The sequence below is a fragment of the Kogia breviceps genome, chromosome 19, assembly GCF_026419965.1.
Source record: "Kogia breviceps isolate mKogBre1 chromosome 19, mKogBre1 haplotype 1, whole genome shotgun sequence".
NCBI classification, from domain to species: Eukaryota; Metazoa; Chordata; class Mammalia; order Artiodactyla; family Physeteridae; genus Kogia; species Kogia breviceps.
This window is the reverse complement of record NC_081328.1, coordinates 57,135,738-57,154,766: the sequence shown is the minus strand read 5'-3', so window position 1 is coordinate 57,154,766 and position 19,029 is coordinate 57,135,738. Positions and strand designations below refer to the sequence as shown.

General features: G+C 44.9%; 1 protein-coding gene across 8 annotated transcripts in view; it reads right to left on the bottom strand.

Annotated features, from left to right (window-relative positions):
* The window catches only part of PRKCA (protein kinase C alpha), a 355,119-nt gene that overhangs the window by 319,455 nt on the left and 16,635 nt on the right, over positions 1 to 19,029 (bottom strand). For 3 of the 8 annotated variants that reach the window (XM_067021349.1, XM_067021350.1, XM_067021351.1), the window contains exon 3: positions 11,324 to 11,581. The exons of the other annotated variants lie outside the window; for them this stretch is intronic. In XM_067021349.1, the coding sequence (XP_066877450.1) occupies positions 11,324 to 11,581 (258 nt within the window). The remainder of the gene's footprint in view (positions 1 to 11,323; positions 11,582 to 19,029) is intronic. 8 annotated transcript variants of the gene reach the window in all.

Sequence of the window (19,029 nt, the reverse complement as noted above, 5' to 3'; positions counted from 1 at the left end):
TGCAAACCTCTGCGTGGCGCTGCACTAAGACAGGCCCACGCCGCGGGGATCCACACCAGCTACTGGTTTCCCAGCCCTCTCCCTGGGAGCCCATAACCCTGCCAGACACGGACGGTAGTCAACCCCGAGGGAGGGCAGCAGAACCAGCATCTGCGGGAATATTTTCTCCTTTCTCTAAAATAAAGGCCTCATGAGAAAACCTATCGTCAAACTTTAAACGGGAGGCACCAGTAAAACACCTGCTGCCACGGGTAGGAGGCCACTTATTAGACCATCCACGAGGAGTTAAAAGGGACTCTGGAATCACACACAGGAAGAGGAGAAACTGTCCTCCACTTGAAGGATGCTCCTTAGAGAAGCAACCTCAGCTCTCCAAGGTTTTTAAGAGCCTGGTGCACTTTCGACACTTGCAGCGAGAAGTTACTGATGCTCTTAACGACGTTACATTCCAAAACACAAAGTTTATGAAAATTCTCAACCCAACCCCAGACACATTCTCAGCTAGATGCTACATTAAAAGTCTGCACAAAGTATCTATTTTAGAGACCTGTAATTTTTAACTCTGCAGTTTGGCTTTTCAACTAAGCCGCTGACTAAAGCGGAGAGTCATTTTACCACCCCATTATCCACAGTGGGTGATTCACTCCTTAGATTATCCTAAATTCAGGCCGCCCACCCCCTCTGCTGTCCGATCTGCTCCGATGAGCTGTCAGCCGTCTGCTGTTATAGGCTCAAGTCTACAGACCAGGGTTAACACACCAGAAACAAAGTAAGGTGGTGATCTGTAGGCCCTGCGTGCATTTCTAAGAGAAATATGAATCCTGAGTCACGGATCGTCTTGGACCACTGGTACAATGTCTGTTTAAGTAGGAATTTGAATGTGGCTTTCCAAACCCTTAAAGTTGGCTGCAAAGTGTGAGCCACAGACATCCAAGGGTCCACATGAACCAAACTATTTTCCTGATAATAATGAAGTCATCAGGTGCCTTCTTTCCTGTGTTGACACCTGCCCCAACAGTGCAAGAGCATCTGCGGTAGTAAGACTGCCAGAGCCTTACGATGAATCACTGCCAAGAGGCGTGACACCCGTCCCAACTCCCAGTGTCTAACACCAGTTTCATATTTAAGAATGTCTTGATGACACATTAAAAATTCCATGTGCATATTCTATGTGATGCATAAAGCGCTTCAGCTGCACTCATCATATATGATGGTTGTCACATCCACTGCTCCCATGGAACGCCATGCTTACTTGAAAGAACTACCAAACTATGATTATTCGGACTTGGAGATCTGGCAGATACTTTCTTGAAAATGAATGATGTGAGCCTGTCACTTTATGGAAAATAACTGACGATATTTATCACCAGTGATAAGTCAGGCTTTCAAGTGAAAGAATTTTCAGACCTGCATCTGCCACGAGCTTGACAGCTTCCTAAGACCTAAAGGTTTTTTTTTGATGAGATGGATGGTGATGTTGACTATAATTGATTTTTTATAATGAAATGTATCACTTAAAAGACCCACAGGACTAAGTAGTGTTTTCCAAACCAAAGGAGGAGGTCACGAGCATTTAAAAGAGCCATTCAACACCTGAGACCAATGGATGCAGATATGGTTTCATATTCCATAAGGCAACCAACCTGAGAAACTCACCTGCCAACTGTCACAATCAAGGAAGAACTCCAATTACCTGAGAAGGCTAATACTCTTCCTTTTCACAATTACATGTATGTTCGACTTATACTTCCAACACGATGTAACAGATTAAAGGCAAAAGGAGCTGGGAGTCTAAATGTTGTTTCATTAAGTCAGACAGATTTCCAGTATGTAACACTCTTCTAAATTGTTTTGAAAAATCTTTTCATAAAATTATGTAATTTATGGTAGCATGTAAAGGGTTTATTTTCTCAAATTAAAATTTTCTCTTTAATTTCTAATATAGGTGAATATTGGTAGATAAAATCCACATAAACAAAAGCCCTCGAGTCCCCAATAATTTTTTTAGTATAAAGGGGTTCTGAGACCTAAGAGTTTAAGAACTATGACCGTAATATAATTTATATTTAATTTTCTTTTTTTTTTTTTTTTTTTACGCGGGCCTCTCACTGTTGTGGCCTCTCCCGTTGCAGAGCACGGGCTCCGGACGCGCAGGCTCAGCAGCCGTGGCTCACGGGCCCAGCCGCTCCGCGGCACGTGGGATCTTCCCGGACCGGGGCACGAACCCGCGTCCCCTGCATCGGCAGGCGGACTCTCAACCACTGCGCCACCAGGAAAGCCCAATATAATTTATATTTAAACTCAAAATGTTAGCTTATTTAATATTTCCAAATAAAAATGCGTTTCTGGTATCATAAGACAAAGGTGATATTTCTTGAAAGCTTGACTTTTTAATATATACTTTGCTCTTCTCTTAGGGTCTGTAGTTTTTGTATTAAAATCAGTCCAACACTTGTCTTTTACTGGCATTCCTTTAGGTATTCATTCACAATGTATTGATAGTTATTGAGTCCTTTCTAGATGATGCTAGAAATATGGCACCTCTGCCGCCAGGAGCTCACATTCTGGTGGCATTCATCCACCTGTCTCCTTACGCATTCATTCAATACAATTAAACATCTGTTATATGCCAAGCACTATACTTGGCCTTCTCAAAATCACAATATTGACTTTTTTTTTTTTTTTTGGCCACAGAATGCAGGATCTTAGTTCCCCGACCAGGGATCGAACAACCCATGCCCCCTGCAGTGGGAGTGCAGAGTCTTAACCACTGGACCACGAGGGAAGTCCCTCAGTTGCATTTTTTTTTATGAGGACTATGAATTCTTTTCTAATGTTCAATTTTTGCTCATTTCCAAATCTGGAGTTGAGAGATTTCTTCATCTTAAATCTGAAGGCTATTGTTATATTCATTTTTCCTGGCCACGATTTCATGATAAAAATGTCTTAAGTGGAAGAGATCTGTTGACTATATCAGAAGGATTACGGTACACTCAGACACCCCTGACACCTTCTCCTCTTTTCCATGGTAGAGGAGTGGTCCCCCCCACTCCCAGGAGCTCTGCGAAAGCCCGCCTCTAGTATTAGAAGGGGGATGTAGAAACCACCCGTCTGCACTAAGGGAAGCAGAGGCTCCCGTTGGCAGATGATCCGAGACTGCATGGGTTTCCTCCTAAAGCTAATCAGGCAAGTGATGGCATAAACAAATACTACTCTCGAAGTCAGTAAAGATTCCAGAGGAAACTGAAAGATAGCTGTCCATCAGTCACACCAGCTGAACATAAATGACCACTTCAAAGTCAACATCCTAACAAAGTTTAATTCAATCACAACCTAAAAAAACCAACAGTACCACCACAAACCTAAGAACTGGCTAGAAATATGGGTGAGGGAGACGAGGATGGCCATGCAAATAGCAAATCTGACGTGGGTACCATAATTCTGTGAATCTGAGTATTCTGCCGTTTTCAAAGCAAGACAACAAGGTATGAGAGTTCCTAACCAAGTCCAGCTGTACAGGATAAAAGGCATTTAGTTTAAAGACAGAAAACAAATTAGAAAAATAAAAGGGGTAATCTTACTCTGGGCCTTTGCAGGGGCATTACGTAAAAGAGACCCGATCAGACTGCAGTATGCTTACTGCTTCTTTCAGTAAAGACCTGAGGACAAAGCACTAAGATACAAAGAACAGGTGCCACACTTCTGTCAACCAACAGGAAATACAGTGGAAAGCAGCGACCGGAGTCAGACAATTCAAACCCCAGTTCTGCCACTTCCTATCTACTATTAATTTACATTTTCTAAACCTCAGTTTCCCCATCTGTAAAATGGGAGCACTAATACCACTCTCACAGGGGCAATTACCTTGTCCCCTAGCACAGGGAAATGCTAATGATTACGAGGTGTGACTACTGAAGACTAAGCAGTGTGCTTAAAAAAAAAAAAAAAAAAAACACTTTTTTTTTCTTAGACACACATCAGGGAAGATGTCCCGAAACAATGGCTCTTAGGAGCAGTTCAAATTCCCTGCTCCAAAGCTGAGCAGGAAATTTCCATTCATTGATATGATTCTTGTGCTTCATGAGTCCATGACACATACCTATTGAACAGTCATCATAATGAAACACAGTCAGTAGTTCCTGACCTTTCTGAGTCATGGTCCTCCCCTGAGAGTCTAAGATACACAAGGAATCTCTCCCCAGAAAATGCTGACAATTGTTTAAGCTCAGGAGGGACGAGGCCCCCCCCCCCCGCAAAGTGCATTCACAGGCCCTAGCTGGACATACAGTGCCAGACATTCTGAGGTTACCGATTCTGAAATGAAGCCTCAGGTCGCCTGGGCCAGCCTCAGGAATCAGATGCACAGTCCAGCTGCTGTCCCCACAAGCCTCGTCCTGGGGAGGGGCACCACCAGCATCCTCTGTGCAAGCACAGAGCCTGGCAGGCGCCCTGGACATGCCCCGCCCCCTCTCTCCCTCCCTGTCTAATCCTCCACTAAGTCTCGTCCATTTTTCAAGCGTGGCCTCTTATTCCTACCCCTACCGCCACCTCCTCTATCCAAGTGACCATCACCCTTTGGCAGGAGCACCTCAGGAGCCTTGTAACTGGTCTCCCTCCAGCCTCACCTCCGCACAGCAGGCCGAGTAAACTCCTAAAACTGACCTTAACACCATCTTCCCCATCACACACCCACTGCTCTCGCTTCAACAGCTTTCCATGAAAACAAAAAAAGAGGGAAAGCCTCTTCACAGAAAGGAAGCTACAGCACTCTGTGATGGATAACAAAGAGTTGTGTGGCCCCAGAACGGCTAGGGGGAAAAAGAAAGTCAGTAGAAAAAACGTAAATCATGGCAGGGAAGGGATGGATTAAGCACTGACAGTATCAACAGCCCCAACGTATGTTTTCAGTTACTTAGGAAACTTGTCTGTGTGTATAACGTGACACACAAGTAATGCTCAGTACGGCAGACAGTATCACCTCTCTACCCACACCAATTTCGGAAATTAAAACTACAAAAAAGTTTTCATATCCCCAACATCCAAAGCTATCTACTTTTAAATATTTTATTTAAAAAAACACCAAAATGTTAAGAATGTATGCAATACAGAAATGGACAAATGCAAAAATAAATCAAATACCAGATATATCCTTAACATTAGGCAAAAAAAACATTCTAGGTATCTTCCTGTGTATATAGACAGAGATGAACTTTATGAAGATGAGGTAGTTGACATGCTAATTCATTCTTATTAAACTTAAATTTGCTTGCCGATAGCAAAACAAAATTGTGATTTTGAATTGGTGAAGCCTGTTTAAAAAAAAAATTCAGTTTAAGGATGTGCTTCGGTTTGGGGCAGAATTGTTTGACTCTACTTTGAAAGATGTGGATGCCAGCATGCTAGTACTTGCTCTTTTTTATCTGCACCTCCAGATTTCCATTTACTTACATCATTTTTATGGTATCTAGGTTTGTAACTTCCAGTCTGTCCTGCTCTCATAACTCTTAATTGCTCAGCACTAGTTCTACCTACACGTAAACGGGCTCAGATACTCAACCACCTCCCCTAGCATCTCCATCTCTGAATTTGTTTTCATTCAGCTTTTAATTGGACAGATTTCAGCACTTCCTGAAAAGTAGGGCCACATCTGGGAACTCCCTGGTGGTCCAGTGATTAGAACTCCACGCTTCCAGTGCAGGGGGCTGGGGTTCGATCTTGGTCGGGGAACTAAGATGCTGAAAGCCATGTGGTGCAGCCGAAAATTTTAAAAAAAGTAGCTGGGGCTTCCCTGGTGGTGCAGTGGTTAAGAGTCCACCTGCCAATGCAAGGGACACAGGTTTAAGCCCTGGTCCGGGAAGATCCCACATTCCACAGAGCAGCTAAGCCCGGGTGCCACAGCTACTGAGCCTGTGCCGCAACTAGAGAAAGCCCACGTGCAGCAACAATGACCCAACTCAGCCAAATTAATTTTTTTTAATATATAAAAAAATAAATAAAAGTAGGGCCACTTCTGTTTCAGTGCTTCACGCATAGGATCCTGCACATAACAAGTGGTCCAGATAACATTCATTGGATGGAATTTATGACTGCAAAACAGTGACAATAGCTTACAGCCTATTAAACCACATATATTGTATCTGTGGCCCATATAAGATAATCCAAGATCTTGAATTCCTTGTACAAGAGTTGAAAAAAAGTAATTCACTAGAAATCTATCGCAGTTTTATGAGCTGCCTTCCTGTTTGAGACATTTAATAAACTGCAGTAACATGCAAGGTGGCTTTTTAAAGCTATATAAATGTCCCCGGCAACATGCAAAAAAAGGTGTTCATTCACACAAACTAATACTCAGAGAACCAGGTCAAGTTCAATTTCAAATTCCAAGCTACTATCACACTGTGCTAGGATCATTCTGGCACGGTCAAGTATCTAGTTAATTATTTATGACTGATTACCGTTAACTCATCTCACCAAAATAGTTCCTTCCTTCTGAGTACTTTTAAAAAATCCATAACTTTAAATCGTTTAGATTTTTATCCTTCAGCAAACTTCTCTCAAAGAGAGAGATTCAGGGCTTCCCTGGTGGCGCAATGGTTGAGAGTCCGCCTGCCAATGCAGGGGACACAGGTTCGTGCCCCGGTCCGGGAGGATCCCACGTGCCGCGGAGCGGCTGGGCCTGTGAGCCATGGCTGCTGAGCCTGCGCCCCACAACGGGAGGCGCCACAACAGTGAGAGGCCCGCGTACCAAAAAAAAAGAGAGAGATTCAGAATTAAGCACTTAACACGAAGCACACCTCTCCACCTTGCAAGAATCACACAAAGCACATATTTCAAAATATGCCTCACTCAATTTTGCACCTCTAAAAGGACAATTCACATGAAACAGATGTTGTTAAGTTCTTAAAAGTTGCTTAACACCCATCAGGTTTGCACCTTCGATAGTAAATGCAGAAGAAAATGTGACGGATCCGATAAACTGACATCGAATTTGAAGAGCTTGCTTAACATCTGTCTGCCGCCAGCAAGCAGCAGTAACGTGAAGAAACTGAGGCCCTGCCAGATCCCAAAACTTCTTTGTCAAAGAGCAGGAAGCGAGTAGCCTTCTGGACAGAGAGCTGGGACCATTGGCAAAAAAATAAATATAATAAATAAAATGCAGAAAGGTGCTGTGAGGTTTGTAGTTTGTGCCTCTCCAGAAAAAAAAGAAAAGAAAAAGAAAAAAAGAACTACAACCATCCATGCCAGTGCTTTTTCAGATCAATCATGTATCCATCCTTTCTGCAGGCTGACTTCCCTGCCCTCCCTCCCTCCTCGGACTCTCACAGAACCCGCCTTGGGCTTCCCTGACTCTGGGTGCTGGACCTTGTAACAGGAACTGTCAAGCTCCTCCTGTACCCTCAGGATGAGGACTGGCTCCCATACCTTAATTGCCAGATAATTTTACCATAATTATGGCCTCTGGCCCAACGGCACACAGTGGCTTTCTCAGTGATAAACACTAATGGCTTCTAAATGAAGGATTTCTGAGGCACCCAAACTCACAGTCTATTCACAGCAGGCAACGCCTGGGACATTTTCTTTGCCCTCCACTGGACATTTTAAATAGTCTGATACTAATACTTATGCTATCATTTTTCTCCCCCCGAAGGTAGTTTATGTGCTCCCATCCTAAAGAAACTAAGAAGCTGGTTATACTTAGGCCAAATTCATCTTTTGGACAAACTGTGCAGCAGAAGCAGCAAGTCTCTGCTGACCCATCTGCTACAAGAGCTTCTGGAACGTTCACAACCTAACAACCTAAACCAAACTGGGGCCTCATTCTGACCAACTATCTGCCACCGCTGAGACCAGGACTCCCCCAGCCAAAGGCCAAATCACCCACCCAACTCTAGTTCCCCGAGGCCCTGGTGATTGTTTTCCATTACTGAGATTATCTTTAAGCAAAAGTCTGCAGCTTTTGCCTGATACAAACAAATCACGGTGCACAGCTTGTTTGTAAGGCTTAAATGTCCTTTTTCCATTCCCCCAAAGAGTTTAATGCAATTCATAAACAAGAGGAAAGTATGTATGTTTAGCACAGAACTAATCCACACCATTTTTACCCCAAAATAGTCCTTCCTGTTAAGCCTAGAATTAAAACGAAGTGCACAAATGTTAAGGCTTACACTTTTAGCTCATACAATGAAGTTATAAATTCAGACCTCTTACTTTCACCTATTATACAATTTTATGAAAGCATTTGAAAATCTAAGCATGCATTCATAGAGTAATGGGCAGGTGTCAAGATGGACTCTTAATTTGGAGTTATTTTGTTGCTTGGGGGGAATTTTCTAAGTTTGAGGACCTAAGCTAACATCAGGCTATTTCCATGAAGTATTTTTGTCCTTTTTGGTAGCCTTCAAAGGCAAGCTGCCACTCCTTACTCGGCAACCAGAAGAAATCTGATAGATAGGGCTTGGTGTTTTAAGGCAGCAAAAGGAAACAGCTTCTATTTAAAGGTCTTTGGGGGAAGAGAAAGGAGTCAAGGAAAAACAAGATTCTGGAATACAGTTCTTTAAATGTACTCCAAGCAGCTGTTATATTTCTTTCTGAGCTCCCCTCAAGTACTAATGACAAAACAATATTAGGTTTCTGAACCAACAGAATAGAAACTAAACTTCCTTTTACAGGGATGTTTTTCCAATAACTCTAGGAAAACACCTAAGAAAAAAAAATTAAGCATAAGCTAGAGTTTAAGTTAGCTTCAAAGTGGTTTGCAAAGAGAAAAAAATACTTGAATTAATGAAAGGGTCTTAGTTCAAGTGGGAACTTAAGAAATTTGGGGGCTTCCCTGGTGGCGCAGTGGTTGAGAGTCCGCCTGCCGATGCAGGGGACACGGGTTCGTGCCCCGGTCTGGGAGGATCCCACATGCTGCAGAGCGGCTGGGCCCGTGAGCCATGGCCGCTGAGCCTGCACATCCGGAGCCTGTGCTCCACAACGGGAGAGACCATGACAGTGAGAGGCCCAGAAAAGAAATTTGGGCTTTTCAAAGAATCCATTTTCCTTTTCAGCCACTGTTTTCAGAAGGCCCAATTTTAAAAGATGAATTAAATACTAGGGCAAATAAACAGCAGGACCACAGTGCTAGCTCATTGAGGCAGTGGTGTAGGAAAGTCAGCACAGAGACTTTGTAACACTCTGGAAGGTTAGGGCTACCCATACAAGTGTTGCAAAACCAGCTTCCAAAACTGCAGCCATCCCCTCTCTCTCAGCTGATACTATAACCATTTGAAGTTCTGTACCTATTCCACTCCTTTTAGCAGAAGAGTTATCAGAACCAAAAGGATCATCTACCCGCCCCCGAACCTATCTACTTTCTTTCCAACACTCGGGCAAAAACTCTTCACTAAATGTCTAAGGAATGCCAGAAAGATAGATTCAAGCCTGATCTAGCACTGCAGCAACAATTAACATTCCAGAAAGTGAGGACTAAAACGTGGCTAGACAAGTGGGCTTAGGATGGTGGCCGCAAGTATGTCTTTTTCATTTCCTTCTATTACCTTTAGATCAGGAAACACACATTTCCAAAGGCAGTGACACAATGGCCTGGTGCATTCTACTGCTATCTACAACTACTACTTCCCATAAATAGTTGTATCTGAGAAACAGCTATAAGAAACCTCTGCCAGGAAGAGCCGATTAAAATTACAAGAACGGGGCTTCCCTGGTGGCGCGGTGGTTAAGAACCCGCCTGCCGATGCAGGGGACACGAGTTTGAGCCCTGGTCCGGGAGGATCCCACATGCCTCGGAGCAACTAAGCCCATGCACCACAACTACTGGGCCTGCACTCTAGAGCCCGCGAGCCACAACTACTGAAGGCTGCGTGCCTACAGCCCGTGCTCCGCAACAAGATAAGCCACCGCAATGAGAAGTCCGCGCACCGCAATGAAAAGTAGACCCCGGTCGCTGCAACTAGAGAAAGCCCGCGCGTAGCAACGAAGACCCAACACAGCCAAATAAGTTACTTTTAAAAATTATAAGAACACCTTATTTGTTGGTTACGGTCCATTCTCCTAAATGTTTTTCCCTTCTTCCCACTACAGCGTCCTCAGAGCCCTGTCAAAGCCCAGACGCAGCTAAAAAATTCCTGTTCGTGTATATTTTAAATTTAGTCTAGAGGACAGCTCTGCACAACTCCAAACCCCATCTGGTTAAAATGAGTTGGGGGGGAAGTGGTAGATCCTTAGCAGACCAAGTTTGTTTACTGAAGAGCTGCATCATGAGACTAATCCTAGAAGTCGGGAAACCAATACAAGGAAAATACACAGCCTGGCCGTTGCTCCCAGGGCCTCTGGCTCACCCTCTCTGGAGGGTGACCACCTAGTGACACAACGTCAGGCGCTTATGCTGACGCACAGAGCATGGTTCACAGCCAAAGCGGGATTTTGCACAGTTAGTCAAGCAGTCTCCAGTTGAGAGGCAGGCAGAAATGAAGGGTGACCAGTTTAGTCAGTGACCAAAGAAAGCCAGTGTTTCTGGTGACCGCAACCAAGACCTGGCAGCCCAGGCGTGATACAAGTCCAAAACCCTCCCTGAACAGGAGATGCAGCATTAGCCAGATTAAAAACGGTACCCCAGAGCGTCTTCCAAGTGCCTTATAGGGAGTCAGTTTGGAGGAATTCACAGGGTTAGACAGCCTCCCCAAGAACAGATCAATCACCTGTCACAGTTGGGACTTTAAGGGAAAAAGACTTCCAGGTTAGAAAAACACCAACAACTATCTATGGTATTTACACACTGCAGCAGTAAGAGTTTAAACAACCAGGTGTAAACCTTTGGTTCACCATTCACAGTTGCTCTTTGAGCTTGGACAAGCTACCGATCTCTTCAAGAAGTGGCCTCCTCGTTTGTAAAGTGGGCAAAAATCTTAAGACTGACTGAGTTTTGAGGTTATAGGAGAGGGTGCTTGGTCTTCGGGGACAGCAATGGTTTATATTCATTTCTCCACCCCTCAGCCCACACCCTTTCCAAGCCCGCAAATACCTTGGGGTCCCCTTATAGCCTCCTGTCCCCAGTCTGCTACCCCTCCTCCCTGGATTTGTGAGCTTGACTCTGCAGAGGAAGTGAAAATGATGATCCATTCTAATTTAACAGATGCTTACAGACACTAAAGGAGGGACTTCCCTGGCGATCCAATGGTTAGGACTTGGCGCTTCCACCCACAGGGCGGCCCGGGTTCATTCCCTGGTCGGGGAACTAAGATCCGGCAAGCCAAGCAGTGCAGCCACAAAAAAAAAAAAAAAAAAAAAAAAAAAAAGAAGAAGAAGAAGAAAGGAGACCTACCCATCAGAATCAGACTTAGGAAGAAGGGCAATAAATGCCCAGATCTCTGGCTCCATAGAAGGATCCAACTGGGATCCAAGGGATCTCGCACTTTCCCGGGATAAGGACACAGTAAGCATGGGTCAGAGCCTGAGGAAGAGGGGCAGCAGAGAAAGCCATCAGAGCCGAGCAGCCAGGCTCCAGCACACGGCCCAACAGGAATGGACTGCACGATGGCCCCAGTACAGACGCAGGCTTGTACACCGACTCCATCCTCCACTGCAGGGAGAAGGATATTAACAGCTTTAGAAACCTGAACCTAAACACAAAGCCGTGGTCTTAGTTAAGAGCGTCATCCTACAGAGTTTCTGAAGTCAGCCTCCAGGAGGACGAAAGACAACCTACTTCTACCTGTCCCCTCGGGGTGTGGAACAGATGCCCTCAAGGGGCCATGCATCCTCTGGGGGATACTGACCACAGAAATGCCTGCAGTGGCCAGGCCTTAATCCCCTTCATTCCCTCCATTTCCGGAGTCCAGACTCCTTTCCTCTCAGCCCACGAACAAGTACAGGGCCCTGGGGAATAAGAAATGTTCCCTCTCCTCACAGACCTTAAAAACTAGTTCAGACAAGGTGAACCTAACTGACAAGAGAACATCATTATATAAAAGACAACTGATCTCACCTCTCTGTGCCCCAAATCATGTTATAGCATAAATGCTCTATCCAGGCCCACTAGTCCGCCTAGACCATCTCATCCTTGACCATTCATCAGAAGACAGCTGGACAATCCATCCTACAACAGGAGTAAAGACTGGGTGCTTTGAGGGCTACAAAACTTCCAGCATTCAGGGGAATCCATCTCCATTTAAAAATCATTTGTCATAGTTTGTTAGATTCGCTATTAGGCAAACCTAGTACATTTAGTTATTTGTAATGCAGACCTCCTTCCTCCACACTGGTTTCTCTTGGGAGAGCTATTTCCATGCAGGGCACATGGGACAGAAGTACTGGTCGAGTAGGTATGGAGGAGGAAAACGTAGTTTTTATTTTACCTAAACTAAGACAGAAGTCTCCTTAAAAGGACCAGGCTCTTAAATCAGAAAGATCTGTTAAAAAATGCCAGGCACCTATTTTAGACCTCATAGAAAATGGAAGAGATCCAGCCCGGGTGTCAGTGTTCGATGCTAATGTCGCCCCTTCCCCCAGTTTCCCCACATCCCCTGCCAAGCCCTACAGCAGAGGCTATGAAACTATTCAGATGCCCTGGGTATCACCAGAATCCTGATGGTCTAGTCCAAGATGAATCAGATTTATACATCCTCCCATAAATGGAGCAAAAGTTCCCTTGTTCTAGTAATACTCTGAATAAAAGTTAACTGGTTTGCTACATTGGATTCAAAAGGAAAAGACTGCTCAAATAAAAGGAAAAATCTATAAAAATAAGTGCTTTAACAAACCTGATCGTGTGTACCTATTGCCTTTAAGACAGCTTCCATGAAGGACAGGCTGTAAGCAGCACATCTCCCACCTGAGAGGTTCCATCGGAACAGTTTTTATTTCTGTGAGGAAATCTGACAACACAGATGTGGCAGAAACACCCGAACGTTCCCATTCTTCCCTGTGTGTGGCCATCTCCCCATCCCTACTAGAAGGTCACACGACTTGCTCTGGCCAATGAGCAGTGGGCAGGAGTCCTTTCTGAGCTGACGCACTGTAAGGTCAGTCCTCGTGTGATGCCGTCTCTTCCTTGCAAAGGAGGTGGCCTTGGGTTCTAGATGGCAAGATCCTACAAGACAGGAGAGAAGCCCCTCCACCTCCATCAAGGTGCAGTGAAGGAGATGCAAACCTCCATCAAGCCACAGGGATGGGGATGAACGTGTTGCCGTGGCAGAAAACCTTGCCTCTCCTGACCAACACGATGATTGAGTATAGGATGTGGCACCACCCACGTGGGAGAGCAAAATAAAGGTACGTGGGAGTCTTCAGGGGAGACGCAAAGGGGTCCGAGTGAAACTGAAAGCTCAGAAGAATGAATCAAGGCCAAGGGAGAGGCTAGGAGGACAGGAAGCATGGGACAGCCAAAACCACCAAGACTCAGTTATCAAGATACAGCTAAGAGAGTCACACACCCAAACTCCTCCCTGACGACCCAGGCCCACGAAGCAGTGAGCTCCGACCGCACACTACTCTGACCTCTCTACCAACCCAAAGCACTCAGTCACAACTTATCTTCAGGGCCATCTGCACCCACAGCACCGTAGGCAGGCCCCCTTGGTAATGTATGGAGCTGCTGCTCCAGGGATACAAAATAGGAAGCAGTTACTAACACAGATTTCTTAGGCAGAGAACAGCAATCGACGGCCCGAGAGCAGAAAGAGTGAAGCACAAGCAGGGTGTGCCTCCTTCATTCTGACCGGGAGCACACACACCCCCCCAAGTCAGAAGCCCTTAATCCCCACTCGACTCTCACCCACACACACAGATGAGCCCAAAATCGTTTTTCCTGTTGTTGTTTTAAAGTCCATCTTAACGTATTTATGAAATTCCATAATCTAGTCAATGCCAGAGCACGTGACCCTCCAAATACCCTTTTTCCTGCCATCATGTTGATACCCATTTAACCAAATACATGGAAATGGAGTTCAGTCTCTAATAGAATATTCTAGCTTAATAAAAATCTCTCTCAAACACCAAATGCTCGCTTGCCTCCTGATCCGTTTTATCTCTTTGATAGGATGAGTAGATATTATAGCTGGATGACTTAAAAAATCACAAAACCCTTTTACTGATAAATACAAACATCCTGAGTAAATAAAGGCAGAGGGGTGGCAGCTGGGGTGCAGCCTCCCCAAGTCATGCACAAGCTGGTTATCATCTCTGAAAACAGCTCATCTTCCCAGATGTTCCCTTCTGCAGGAACACCCGTGAGATGGAGAGAAGGGGTCAGATAAGACCTAGCTCAGTGAAGACTGGGTGTTGCATGAGTACAAATTTAAGAGTTAAAAAACCCAATTTCACCCTTGTCTTTCTAAAGACTGAAAGCGGGGTCACTCAATGCATCATTGTTTTTTTTTAAAACCCTGACTGGTTGAACAACATTTCTAGGGAGCCATAACCTCAACGACAAGGCACGGGAAGACCAACGGGAAGCATTGCACCGAACGACCCTCGGGAACTGCCCAGGGGCCGCTGCTCCGATCGCTAGTCTCCCTCTCCTCTGTCCTCTGCCCCAGGACCATAAACGCTCCAACCCCAGCAACCCATTAACCCAGCCCCCGCCTGTAAGCCTCACCCTAACCCCCGAGGTCCCTGGCCCCGACCCCCTCCCCTCGCAGGGCTGCTCTCACCTGCGCAGCCCACGATGGGCAGAGCTCCCCTCTGCTGGCCGCTGGCCCTCCTCCTGCGTCCACCCAGCTCCACCTGTGAGGAGGTGACTGGCACCCGCTCCCTGCTCTGGCTGACCCTCGGTCCCTGCACCGGGACCCGGCTGCCATCCTCTCCTTTCTCCCCTCCAAAAGCCTCGAAGGAGCTACTCAGTCAACAGGTTCACAGCCCCATGCTATTCCCTGAAGCCTGGTCTCCCGGCTCGTCACACAACAGCAAGTGTCACCACTGCCCTTGAGGACTGCTCCTCCGTGCTACACCCAATCCATCACCTCCTAAACAGACCCTGGGCTTGCAAACCTCTCTCCACCGCCTCTCCAGTGGCAGGAACCCGATCGCTCACCAGGGTGAGGAGGGGCCTCCCCACAGGCTGCCCCATCCAGTCTTGCCCACTTCGAATTAGTTCTCCAGCTAACAGCAAGCATGATCCTTTCTCCAAGGCAACTCGGACCAGGCCACCTCCTCCTGAGAGCCCTGTGATGGATTCCCACCATGGCTTAGGCTCAATGACTGCAGTCTTTAACTTGGTCTGAGACCAGCAAGGTGGCCCCACCTCCCTCTCCAGCCTTCTCACTCAGAGTTCAAACACTCCAGTAACCAAGAGCTGCTTCCGGTTCCTAGAGCACACATGGCTCCCTCCCCTTAGGGCCTCTGTACAGGCCCGGCTGCTTCACCCAGAAGGCTTTCCCTTTATTCTTCACCTAGATAGCTCTTCACACCCATTAGAGCTCAAATGTTTCCTCAGGGGAGATTTTCCTGACCCCAGACTCAGTCCCCACCCTCTGTCATCCACAGCCAGAGCCCCATGGTCTTTCCATAAGCGTCTGCATGACGGCTGGGGCCATCGCTAGAGGGCTTAGAGCAGAGTCTCGGTCTGGCTCGTTTATACCTCCAGCGTTAAAGACAGCTCCTGGCAGAGGTATCCGCGGAGTAAACGGTCACCTAAATTTTTGGACCTCATTTTAAGAGCATTCTCCCCCAAACTTGTCATACTAATGTTCAAATAACTATCTGATGACTTCACATTTTAAAAACACGAAGTGAGAGAAGGCGTAAGGATAGAGCGGAGAGGAACTAAAATAGAGATTAAGACACATGGGTGGAGGACACACAAGTTTACAGAGCTGATTTCAAGTATTTGGAAGGAGATGACACACTACTAGAGGAGTATTTTCCAATAAACTGATTATCAAAGGTAAAACAAAGGTACCATCCGATATCACTTTCAGCGGATCTCCCCTTCAAACTTTATCAAGAATCTACAAATACTGAAATTAGAGGCCCACCAAAATAGAAACCCAAAATTCGAGTCTGGTGAACAGATACAAGGACACACCGCCAATTCTATGAGAAGCCGAGTTTGTGCTGGGCAGACACCGCCCGACTCTGGGGAAGTTCAACAGAATTGACCCAGCAGCGCGGAAGGACGGACAGACAGGCAGAACAGCAAACGATGACAAACTGGTCTCCCGACCTCAGGTTAGGACAGAGAAAAGGACGCTCCTAGGAAGTAAAATGACTGGATTACTCTTTTAAATATAAATCTATTCCATGTACCTTTAAAACCCCCTCAGTTGAATGTTTGCTAGGTTTGACTGCATTTGTTTTATAGCATCATCATACACCACCAGGATATAAGACGGGAAATTAAAGAGCATGTTCTTACAGATTTTTCTACGTTTTATTATGAAGGATTGGGGTGGGAGGGTAGTGGGGAGGGAAAACAACATCTGGATCCAAGTTGTAAAAATGGGGGATTTGGTTTTTTTTTAATATACAAATCCATGAAGAAATTAACTTTCAAAAACTTTCTGGATGAAATTTCAGAAAAACCCATGTGAGAGAAGAATAAAGTGAATCACTGATCAAGATCTATATTCCAATATAAACCTAACCCCAGTTACTTAGTTGTAAGATTCAGGCAATACTTAACCTGATAAAAACCACCTGCCCTCGGTGGTTACGAAGGTTAAATAGTAAAAGTTACGGATAAAGTGCTTAGCACTGGGCCACACGAAGGCCATGTTCAATAAACGTTAGGTACTATGATTCCCAGCAATAGCTCAGTGCCTGATAGAGAATACGCACTGACTACATGATTAGATGAGTAGGTGGATGGTAGCCAGCCACAGATGTAGGTCTCAGAGCCTTATCAGCCATAAAACCTAAAACTTCAAAGGTCAGCTTTTTTAAGGGGATGGGGGGACAGAATGGGGACAGTAATGGAAACTTTAAAACGTCAAATTTGCACAAATAGGATTTGTGCATGCAAAAGCATGCGGTCCTATAAACTCAACAGTAATCCTAGTGCTCTATCTAGCTCAAAGGATTGTAAGCAAGCTGTCCCCCCAAAAATCACAACTACCCACCCTTTAGGGCTTTTCTCCTCTCCCTTAACTGTTCTCAAACAGTTTTAGGAACACAGCATCCTGATTTGCGTCCACCATGATTTTCTCTCCTATGTATGTCTGAATCCCACTATCATAAAGCATCACTGGGGTCAGGGTACCATTATTTCAGCCTTAAGGTTCCTACAAGGTAAAACACAAAGTTGTACTCCCAGTGTTTATTTCCCCTCCAGATTAGAAAGGGGCTCCAGAGTGATTATTTGGGTCACAGACCTCTGTAAAAGGCCACAAATACCAGATTTCAACTGTAAGGAGTTCACATAAGTTAGACAGTAAAAAAAAAAAAAAAAAAATTGGCTTGGACCCAACAGAAGTCAGAAAATTTTAACATTTTACATGCTGCCAATAAAGAAAAACATCCAGGGAGGATCAAGGGATTTTTTTTTCATCCAAAACTAACTCAATTCCTGGCTGAAGGCCAATTCCCAGCAATCAGGGGTTTGTTTTACATGAAATTTTCAGCATTTCACTGGTAATATTTTTAGAAAAAAATTCAGTACCATAGATTATTTTTCTGAGATACTGTGCTTCAATGGAATAATTAAGAGAAGGGGGATATACAAACACCCAGTAGCAAGGTGAGGCAGCGCTTCCTATCTCTAGCCTCAGAAGATCAACAGCTGACAGGAGGCTTGGAAAGCAGGCAGCCCAGGAACGAGGTTTGGTCTCCCACGTCAATGGCCATCAACTGCTAGGTAACAGCTGCTTGGAGCCCCGACCTGAGGATGATGCTGAAGTCGAAAGAGGACTATGAAAGAGACCAATGTTACCTGCCACAGCAGCTGGCAAAAGAATGTTACATACTTGCTACCCCAAATAGAACCCAACTCCCCCACTGCAACGAGGGAAGAGGCCTAAACTGGATTTAAACCAAGATTACCTATCTTCCAGTCTAGTGCTTGTTTATCACTGGAAGGTCTCTTAACTTTTACACTATAACTTGTACATGTTTTAAGTACTTTTTAGTGCTCTATGTGTCTAAGTCATCCTTTCCCAGTTATATTTTAAACTCCCTGATAAGACTCAGTCTGTTCACTTTTATGAAAACCCTCCTCCATATCAATAGCTAGTACATGGTTCTGTCCACAGCAGATCCAGGAGGTGACAATCTTCTTCCCCAAAGAGGAAGACACCGAATTCGCCTCACACGCTTATTCTTTACACCCACATGTCCCAGTGTAGAAAAATAACTATAAAACCCAATTTTGATCTCAGGTTGGATGTCAAGACCAGGAACAAGACCATATAGACAGTCATGTGGGTGAGGCTTAGACAAGCAAATGGCTATATAAATTCAATTAGTAATTATTTCCACCAACCGCAGAAAATACACATCCACACACACACACACTTCTTGCCCACAGAAGTACTGGGTAGAAGTAAAATTTGCATAGAGGTGTAATAAACACTGCACACTTAGAAAAACCTCTGACCACCAAGTCTTCCCACAAGTAGCATGCAGTAGATGTTCCCAGGTTGCATACCATACTCTGTAAAACTTAACTAGTTCAACTGATCTATATTCACTTCTCAGTTTTTGATACTTTGATAGAAAAACCCCCATTCATGGTCTTTCCACATTAATATACATGTAACTAACATGCATGTGACCTTATAAAGGCATCTTAAACTATATAACCCAAATTAAACTCAAATCCAATCAAACCTCTGGATCCAGCTGCCAATTTGCAGAAAATACAGGGGAAAATGATGTACTATGAGCATCCAGTTACCAAGATTGACTGTGGGAAACTACAGGTCCAAAAACCCAGGGACGCCTTCAGGTAAATTATAAGGAAATGGGGAAGTTATAAAGAGACTTAAGGACATTTCCAATTATTTTTCAATGTGCAAGATTAAACTACAGTATCTGGGGATAACCACATGATAAAACTAAACGATACACACAGAAGTGACAGATCTAAAAGTCACG